Genomic DNA, 10,386 nt, shown 5'->3' with positions numbered 1-10,386 from the left:
TGAAACATTTTATAATATTAAACCTGACGATGGCCTATATTAGATAGGTTGAAAACATTTGTAAAAATAAAAGAATTTTAAGCTCAGCGAAATTAGGTGTTGGTGAAACTGAAGTGAATTAGTTGCTAAGAGGTGGATAGATATTTTTCGATCGCCCACACATTCTAAAATGTCAGTGTAATCATCGTGACTAAAACAACTACGAAATCAACCAGGATTAATGTCGGACACAAATGCAGATAAAACGTTTTGACTACAGAGAGAAAAGATATTAGGGAGGTTGAGACCGAAGTTTTAAACGTGAAGACATATGTCAGACGTTCAGCACTGCTTTCCTGTAAGCCTACAAGTTTGACAATGGTGTTTGGATAGTCAATGGAATAATGCTCGGCATTCTAAACACCATTGTCAAACTTCTAGGCTTACAGGAAAGCAGCGCTGAACGTCCAATGTACATGTTTTTGCATTTAAAATTTCGGTCTCAACCTTGCTATTAAAAAGACAACAGACACATGTAACTCTCGTATGTTGTCACGCACGCTATACCCTTTGTGGCAGCCATTTTGGTCGACTCATACGCCACCTATATTCACTGGCACAAGCAAATTGACAATCTGTAACATGCCATAAGGAGCAAAAATTTAAAAAACTAATAAGCGGGCTTAAAATTAATAAATACAAATGTATTCTGACAGTTCGAGTTGAGGAAATTTTGCAAATAGAAAATATAATTAAAAGAACAAAATAAAAATGAAAAAGTTAAGAAATTTGTGGGATTTCCCGGTTAATTAAAAACACCCGGGATTCCATAGAGAAACCCTAGTATCAATCAAATTAGGTAAACAAATCGAGAATACGCATCTTTTTGGACAAAATAATGTGGATTGCCACCAATCTGTATTTGCTGAAAACCTGCATTTTATATAACTTAACATAAAAAGCGTGGCCCCAGAAGGTGAGCTGCTGATAGTTTATAGCATTTTAACCTCAAACCCACTCGTGCACAGGTGCTATATAGGAAGTAATAGTTTAACAACACACTATGTGTGATAGTCTGACCAACCCTTAGGCGTTGACTACTTATACCTAACTCCTGTGAATGATTAGTAGATAGTGTGAGTCAGTTGGCATACCTTAAACCAGGCATGGCCAACATACAGCCCGCGATTAATCTTTCAATATTAGAATAGATTGGTGAAAAATTCTACCTAATGCCTAAAAAAGAAAAATAAAGGTCAACAACTCGCTGTCCGATTAGAGTTAACCCTCCATTACAAATCTTTTATGTACAGCGTAGAACATTCATAAAGCATGATAATGTGAAAAATCTTATCTGTTATCTCTATATACAATTTAGTCTCTACAGGGTGACACCGCAATGAGATCTTGCACCACCTCAAAATCTTCCTAGGGCAGCCTCTGGTTCGCCCATGAAAAAAGTTTTCTTTCCAATTTGGCCCGGGGGCAAAAACTGTTGGCCACCCCTGCCTTAAACTATGCTGACTGGTCACGTGATGCATCTTTACCCCTGCCAATGGTCGGTAAACTAGACCACCGCTTAAGGGGAGTGCCTTCCTGAGTTGGCCAGACTACTCCAGAGAACTGCTTTTTGTCGAAAATTTGTGAAATTTTGCAGGGAGGTTTGTTTATTAGGGGATCATTGCTATTAAATTTTGGTGGCTAAAGGATCAAGGTCGAGGGAGTGGGGAGATAACGGGGGTTGTGTGTACAGCACTCAAAATTGGGACCCCTAGGGTTGATTGAAAAAAAACGGTTGGTCAAAAATTATTAGTTCAATGGGTTACAGTTAGGGATGATGTAAATTTGCACACTAAGTAAATCTTTTCTATGAAAATGGTGCGTACTACTATCATTAACCACATTAGTGAAAAAAGGGGGTCAACGGGTTGCAGAATCCCGAAAAGGTCGACAGTCAAAAAAGTTTGAGGATTCTTAATGTAAAAGAAAATGCAAGACATGAATTTTTCGATTCATCTTGAATGTTAACTTGTCAAACCTTTCTAGAATAAATTCCACAATACTTTTGAAACTGGAGTAATATACCAAAGAAATTATACCTTTGCCAAGCCCATTTGCAATTTTTGGCATTACGTCTTTAAACCACACATCTGTATTTTTCTTATGCAATTTTTAGTGTCTGTATGTCTTGGATCTTCTGATATCAAGTCCTATAAAGTAACCCTTATGTGGCCTTCCTGATTTGTAATGCATTGATGATAAAAGTTTTCTTTTGGAATTAGGTTTCCTACTTGAACTATTTTACTATAACATACAGAATAATTTAAAATAGGAAAAATAAATGACAGAAAAAATAGACATCATTTTGTTGTATTCAGAGCAATGTAATTTGTAAAGAATATTTTGTAAGACCTAGAAATCATCCTTTATACACAATTTTTGGGAATACGATTTGAAATTAAAAAGGAATCTTGTAAAAATGCATTCCTAATTGTTAAATACTTTAAAACAACAATCACTAGAACTGAAATAATTGCTAACAATTATTTTGACAAATTAAAATTACTAAAATATGATGGGTTTTCAACATTTTCGAAATTTTATCTGGCATAATAATTCAAATATAATGCAAATCTCTTTCCATACCATTTTAATGGCAGAACTTTTTCCATAAATTGGTGGCAATATTTAAAATCAAATTTTCAATCTTATTTTAATTAAATGTAACGAGCAATTAATTATTATGACATTGTCACAATGCAGTGCTGCAATTTTGAATCGTAATTCCAGTCATGTGATTTAATTAAAAAATCTCGTGACTGGAAGTTTGTATATAGTTAATTGAAGTCTTGGGTCCCCTAAGCCTTCACATTCTGGTCTCGATTTTCATCTAACTCTGTCATATAATGGATTGAGAGCATTCTGGATCACTGAAAATGTACAGGCCTAATAATCTAAAGCTTGCCTCTAGACAATGAATGACATGATCTGTTATCTTTTGGTACCAATTCTTACAAGGCAAATAATACAGTACAATAACATGACTTACATTTCCACAAAAACAGAAGCACGTAGGTGATCACACTGGAGGGTATGCTGGATAATTGAGAGGTCACTCTATGATAATGTGGTTTTTATAAAATATCCAATTATTGTTCAACTTTTTAAACTGGTATTTCAGTCTCCGGATAATAAAAAGTCATACACTTGGGTAAAAAACTTTCTTATTGTGCAGTACTACAAATAAAATGTTTCTTTAATCACTCAAACCTTTACCAGCAAATTTATTATTTAATTATCTGTTTTGGCCATCCAAGCATAAATATTTATTTAAATTTGTATATTCTTTTCAACAGTCTGAAGATGGCTGCTTGGATAGCCGAAAATGTTAGATAATTAAAGAATAATTTTGTTAGTAAAGATTTCAGAGCGGTTAAAGAAGTGAGAACCAGTTCATACAACATATTGAAATGTCCAATTTAATTGATTTCTCAAATACAAATATATACTTTTATATATATATACAATTATACGTTTTATAACACTAGAATTTACATTCATTTTAAGAAAAGTAAAACTATATTTAATGTTATTTATGCTTATTTGCGGCCTATTTCATTTAAATAAACAGATGACTTTTTTGAGCAACTTGAGGACATTTTGTCAGCTATTAGGAAATTCTTTGTTAATACAGCCATTAATTATCTACATATTTTAATGTAAATATTATCCTTGTAAAACATTTTTAATTTATTACAGCTTATATTACATACCTTTTACTTAAAATATTTAAGTTTAATTGTCTTTAAAAAGAATGATGATGATTACACACAAGTTACTCATTCATTTCAGTTAGAGGAGAGCATAATTTAGTTTCTCTCTTTTTTACAGGCTTTAACATGTAGGGTCCAAACTAAAAAAAAAAAAAAAAAAAAGTAATATATGTTATAAAAAATTAATGCTTTGAAATAAATAAAAGTATTAATGAGTCCAGAATTATTTAATAAATAAAAATATAGTTTTCAGTTTATTACCGGTTTATTTTTTGATTTATTTGTATTAGTTGCGGGACTACTTTCTGCTAAACTTTCTGACAATTCTTGATTTTCCTTTTCTGGACTTAATTCGTGAGGATGAATTCTTGAAAATCGTCTCTTTAAGGCCACAGCCAGCAGTGTGGCTGGATCTGATGGATCACTGGGTAAGGGTGGTTTTCTTATAGGTGTTCCTCCAGGTGATCTGGAGTGAATTAAAAATTAATACATATCAATTTATAAGTGAGCTTGAAGACATTAAGTTGAGATCATGACAAAATATAATTTAAAAATTAATTATACAGTTTAAATACACTCATTGACAAAAAAAGTTACAAACCAAAGAGGAGGCTTGTGTAATCATAGAAAGAACAAGTGTCTGATTTAGGTATCTTAAATCCTATGCAGAATTGTTCAGCAAATAAATGTCAAAATCTGACCAAACTTATCTTCTCTGCTTGGTTAATCTTACACTAGGGTATATATTTTGTTTAATACAAAGGATTGATTGTTCAATCACAATCTAAATATTGTCAATTAAGATTCTGACTTCAACTACAGTGTCTTATATTTCAGAATGGAAATTATAAAGTTTCTTGCCAATCTGAGATCTTCAGAAAAAGCATTTGATCTGTCGTTATGCTTTCCCTCGCCTTCACATTTGGCAACTACATTGCCTTCCTTGATTTGTTTCTGAATTAATAGGATTTGTTTCCTTGAATTTTGCAGTCTATGCAATGCAAGAAATATTTTCTTACAAATACTAATCATAACTCCATTGATCTTAACAGAGTACAAAAAAGTGAAATTCCTTTTGGATGGATTACCTTTTNTATTTACTTGATATATTTTTTAATTATGTATTCGCATGAACCTTAACTGTATCTTGAATAACAATCAAAGTTGTAGGAGGAAATTAGCCTATTTTACCAACCTAGGGAGTCCCCCTTTCCAAATTTTAATATCAACTTAAATTAATTAGAACAAAACGGTTTATTATCCAACTATCAGAAATCTCACAACATGCCAAAGAAAAAGAGGAAGGAACAATTAAATAATGAAAGATTATAAAAGATATATATAGAAATGGGGAACATTGCATCCCCTTGTTTTCGGCAATGTTTACATATTAAATGAAGAACTTAGTCAAAGCAATCAATGAACAATAACTAAGAGCAAAGATGAGTCATGTCAACTCAGATGAGAAAACACCAACTCAGAGATGACTCTACAAAAGCTTGACATCATCACCAAATAAGAAAACACCAACTCAGCTACAATGATGACACTGCCAATGAATCATTACCTGATGATGAACTTTCTCATGCTGGAAGGGTTTAAAAGGAGAGCTCCAGTCAGAGAAAGGCAGTTAGAAAGAGACAGTGAGATAGTCAGCAGTTGGGGACACTGTCCAGCCAGAGAAAGTACGATGAGTTGCATATGCTGTCAGAGAAAGAGATGTTGCAGAAAGCAGTTAGAGAGAGAGAGGCAGAACAGCACTTGCAGAGTTGCAGTCACAATCAGACAGCCAGAGAGCAAGAGAGAAAGACAGAGAGCAAGAGAGAAAGACAGAGATCCAGAGAGTGAAACCAGACGAGCACTAGAGCAAGAGTTGTTCAAGAGAGTACAACTCAAAAACAAGCAAGCACAAGATGAAGTGCAGCAAACATCAGAAACCTCCGCAGTTTCGGCCGTCAGCTCCACATCACAAGAGAAGACCTCTTATTTACCTGGTATGTTGTGAGTCGTGTAAGTTTGAATACCCCCGTTAGGCACCCCCTCGTTGTATAGATAAAAATAGGCAAATTTCCAAAATCGGGTTTTATAATTATGTTCTAAACTTTCATTTATGTTAATGAATGTCCTTAAATTGGTTATATCTGACTCTGCATTCTTCCTCCTGAGAGGCTCATTCCTGGACTTCGGAGTGACTCTTACCCTCGCACCTTAATCATCCATTTCATCTCAAATGGCGGTGTGTCCGATAAAACACACCTGGTGGCAGGACTTTACCCACAAAGGTACGTAATAAATCTTTACGGCCCCCAAACCCCACACAGAGATCTTCAGAAAAAGTATTTGGTCTGTCGTTATGCTTTCCCTTGCCTTCACATTTGGCAACTATATTGCCTTCCTTGATTTGTTTCTGAATTAATAGGATTTGTTTCCTTGAATTTTGCAGTCTATGCAATGCAAGAAATATTTTCTTACAAATACTAATCATAACTCCATTGATCTTAACAGAGTACAAAAAAGTGAAATTCCTTTTGGATGGATTACCTTTTGTGTAGCTTTGTTTTTTGTTTTGCAGCTCAATGTTTTGTATAAGTTAATATATAATTTAATTTTCATACCCAGCAGTTATTGTTTATCTCTTTAATTGGAAGTGTGGCATTTGTTTCCCCATGTATTTATCCATTATTTAGGCTGTTTAGCTCCCTTGTATTGCATATATAATTTGTTTCATAGTTAACCATAAAACCTTCAGGTACAACAGATAATCAGCATATCATAATCAAAGTTTCAATTATAGTTAACATAATTTTCAGTAGATATGTATTTTGAAGCTGTATTTTTGTACTGTCAGTCTCAACATGTGGTTGATAAAGAATACAAATGACATTTCCTTATTGGTTACAGCTAACTCTTCATCTGAACTCTTGAAGAATGTAGTCACTGATTTTTGACCAGTCTTAACAAATGCTTTAAAAGTTAATCATAAATGATCTCTGCTATTAAAGGTAACACTGCAAAAAGTAGCAGGCAAACAACTCTGGAGAATTGCAATTAATAAATTTTTAATTGTTTTAATGTGTTCTTTTAATATCAGAGTTAATAAAAGCAGAATTTCTACTGATTGTATTTTATTTACTTGTGTTACTTAACTGACTGATAAGAATATTATCATAAGTCTGGCAAGCCCAAAATTAATTGCAATAGCAAATTGTAAAGTATAAGTTTTCTTAAACATTTTCTAAATTTACCATCCAAAATAATAATATATATTTACTGCCAGTATCAAATACTTTAAATCACTTCAGCTAAAAATAAGTTTCTAGATTTCTTTCATTTTAATTTTGATTTGATATAATTCAGATATTTTAAAATTAAATTTAAGTAGTTTATAATTATAAATTTTAATTCAATTATAAAAATTTATTTTTGTAAATTTATTTAGAACTGATGTTAGTGTTATTAATGTAAAGTCAACAAGTAGTGATGAAAAGAAATCATTACTTCAATCAGAAAGTAGTAAAGATTTTATAGTACCCGAGCCGAGATCAAGTACACCTATCAGTTTTTTACAAAATGCAAATGTAATGTCGAATCAATCGGCCTTAATAAGGATATGTCAATTAGAAGATGAATTAGCCCTTCTTCGTCAGCAAATAGCTTCTATTGTGATATCGCAAGAAAGTAAGATGAAGCAATAATTTCTCAACTTAGATTTATTTATTTATTTACTTATTTACAAAATTCAGAATTAAAACTTTTACATATAATTTGAAGATCTTGCTCTTCAAAATGATAAACTTTCTTTATATTTTTAAGTTAAAGGTTTTTATGGAGTTATTTTGTTTAAGTTACTTAATGAAAAAAAAAAACTTTTTGGAATAAGTCTGTCCAATATATAATTATTATATCTAAAATTATTATAAAAATTATATTTTGATTTAGAATAATCTAATGTATTTATTAATAATCTTAGGTTCACTTTGTAAAACTTCCTCGGCCGCCAAAACAATGCCGTCGACGTCTTCACTTCCCTCGTTGCCACCACCTCCTCCTCCACCTCCACCTCCACCTCCAATGCCATCATCATTACATCCTCTGCCTCCTCCTCTTCCTCCATTGCAATTTCACTTGAAAAGTCAATTATCTAAGGTATAATTCTTGTTTAATATTATAAAAAATGAAGCACAAAACTATAGATTTCAAATTTTTTAAATATTTAATTATATATATATTGTTTATCAAAAATTAAAAATGATTTTAACATTGAAATAATTTACATTTTGATTTGATTAAATAATTGATATTCTACATTACTGTGTTAAAATATCTTCAGCTCTATAATTTTGAAATATTTAGCAATTGTAAAATATAATATTTATTTATTAGGTGAAATTAAATGAAAAAAAGAAATCAAAAGAAATTACTAGCACAAAAGATAAACCTGTTAATGGATCAGATGATAAAAAACCTTTGCCTGATATGTCAGAAATACTCAGAGGGATAAATAGCATTAAATTAAGACATGTGGAAAGGTAGGTTTAGAAAAAAAATTATAGATTTATAAAAATCATAAAACTAGATTAATAATTATATTTCTATCACAAGAAAATGATACTTTTTTAATACTAATTAAAATTTTACTTATACGAGGTATATGTTTGTTTTATTATCATAGACTATCTTATAGAATGCAATTGTAAAGTCTCTCTGCAGTGGACAGGGAAATGAGAGGTGCTTCCAGGAACAAAGTAATGATGTCAGAGGTAGACCTTGCATCAAAAGAGTTAAAGTTATGGTGGGCCCATTCAGCCAAGCCATGTGGACGTGGCCCACTGCAAAGGGACTTTATGATGACACTATAAAATATTTTTCTTAGGTGTGTGTGTACAAATAACTAAAATTGTGTGTTTGTGTATAGTTAAATTTATATAAACTAATAAACAAACAATACTGCTGATTTCAATTGGGCTAATAATATAGCTAATTAATTATAAAGATACAATTCATGACAAAAAAAAAAGCTATGAATCAAGAAGAAGGCATTTGAATCAAATGAAACTATTAGTGTGAATACAATGATGATGGGAATAAGTGATTACAGTATCTTAAGAAGGGAACAGTTTTCTGTGGAACAATGGGACTATTTAAAACAACCTTTAACACCTTGTAGAACCACCTCTTGTTTGGTTACATACAGCAATATGGTCAGTCATGGTGAGACATATAGGCATCATATGCTATCCTGCAATAGATTTGCTCACAGATGTTACAACTGCCATTCCAGATCTCTCCTCTTCATAAACAAGGCAAATCAACAGTAAAATTGAAGCACTCACCAGTGGTGCTTTACATACTAATATAGTAATTACCCATTTCCAAACAGAACCATGATTTGTTGCTAATGACAATAAGTTGCCAGTCTGTAGCAGTCTGTGCTTTTCTGTTATGGCACCACTGCAAACGAAGCTGACCATGTTAGTGACATATAGCAGTTGCCATGCATCTAAATTTGTTTCTGCTAAATTAGTTGTCTGCTAATGTACTGAAAGAGCCAAGGTTCTGTAGTGAGGCTTTCATCTGTATGGATGAAGGACAAAGATATTGCAGCTGTTTGTGCTTTTCTCATAATCAGATTATCATCTGGTGGGCTCTCTGAGGGGATCTAGAGCTTGCCTTCATGTAAGAGTGCCCTTACATATCCACTACCTCCAACCACAGTCACATCAGAATGACCCAAGTGGGCAGCTCTGCAAAATGGTCATTCTGTTTACCTCAGCTGTGATGCAATCTTTCTGAAATTCCATGAATCTGACTGCATCATACAGAAAACCTTCAAACAACAGGCATGTTAAAAATTCTGAACACAGTGAGCCTCTGCTAGTCTTTTTGTAGGATACTAGGGTAGTATTTTAAGGCATCAGCTGCCATACAGTCAGACCACAACTGCAACTATTTACATAGCTGTATTCCAAGTTTTGCATTAATCAAATAATTCTATCTGCATAACTTTTTTTGTCAGAGAGTATATTAGCCATAACCAGTAAGGAAATGTCATTTGCATCCTTTATAATATCTATCTGTTGCATCATGTATCAACCTTTATCAACCACATGTTGTGACTGACAATGCAAAAATACAGCTTCAAAATACATATCTACTGAAAATTATGTTAAATATAATTGAAACTTTGATTATGATATGCTGATTATCTGTTGTACCTGAAGGTTTTATGGTCAACTATGAAACAAATTACATATGCAATACAAGGGAGCTAAACAGCCTAAATAATAGATAAATACATGGGAAACAAATGCCACACTTCCAATTAAAGAGATAAACAATAACTGCTGGGTATGAAAATTAAATTATAAATTATCTTATACAAAACATTGAGCTNAAATAATTATTTGATATTTTATTATTCCAAATATCTGGAGACATAAATACGTTTGTTGATATGATTTGCGTAATGATGCGCAAACACTAAAGCAGATGGTTTTCGACTGGGGTGCTGCAAAATAACACCTGCATGCAGTGATCGATTAACCATTGTGTCCGGCATGCTAGAGCCTAGGGCTCTAGAGCAATATGAATTTAGGGTGGGACGGGGAGCCTTACTAAAGCTTGGCCTAGGGCC

The 10,386-nt window shown here is 32.6% G+C and overlaps 1 protein-coding gene across 1 annotated transcript; it reads left to right on the top strand.

Annotated features, from left to right (window-relative positions):
- Positions 1 to 5,295: 5,295 nt before the first annotated feature.
- LOC111641477 (uncharacterized protein DDB_G0284459-like) lies at positions 5,296 to 8,304 on the top strand. The gene is made up of 4 exons (XM_023387651.1): positions 5,296 to 5,753; positions 7,192 to 7,430; positions 7,723 to 7,898; positions 8,136 to 8,304. Exons 1-4 carry the CDS (start codon positions 5,296 to 5,298, stop codon positions 8,283 to 8,285), a joined length of 1,023 nt encoding a protein of 340 aa, XP_023243419.1. The 3' UTR covers positions 8,286 to 8,304.
- Positions 8,305 to 10,386: the final 2,082 nt, after the last annotated feature.

Source organism: Centruroides sculpturatus, unplaced genomic scaffold, assembly GCF_000671375.1.
Source record: "Centruroides sculpturatus isolate CEXI.00-Female unplaced genomic scaffold, Cexi_2.0 scaffold1476, whole genome shotgun sequence".
In the NCBI taxonomy this organism is placed as follows: domain Eukaryota; kingdom Metazoa; phylum Arthropoda; class Arachnida; order Scorpiones; family Buthidae; genus Centruroides; species Centruroides sculpturatus.
This window is presented reverse-complemented; position numbering and strand designations above follow the sequence as displayed.

Excerpts from the sequence above, each read along its gene's own strand:
- LOC111641477 (XM_023387651.1), top strand. The coding sequence starts at position 5,296 with ATGACACTGCCAATGAATCATTACCTGATGATGAACTTTCTCATGCTG. Across the intron at positions 5,754-7,191 it reads TCTTATTTACCTGGTATGTT|AACTGATGTTAGTGTTATTA; the intron begins GTGAGTCGTGTA and ends AAATTTATTTAG. Across the intron at positions 7,431-7,722 it reads TATTGTGATATCGCAAGAAA|GTTCACTTTGTAAAACTTCC; the intron begins GTAAGATGAAGC and ends TAATAATCTTAG.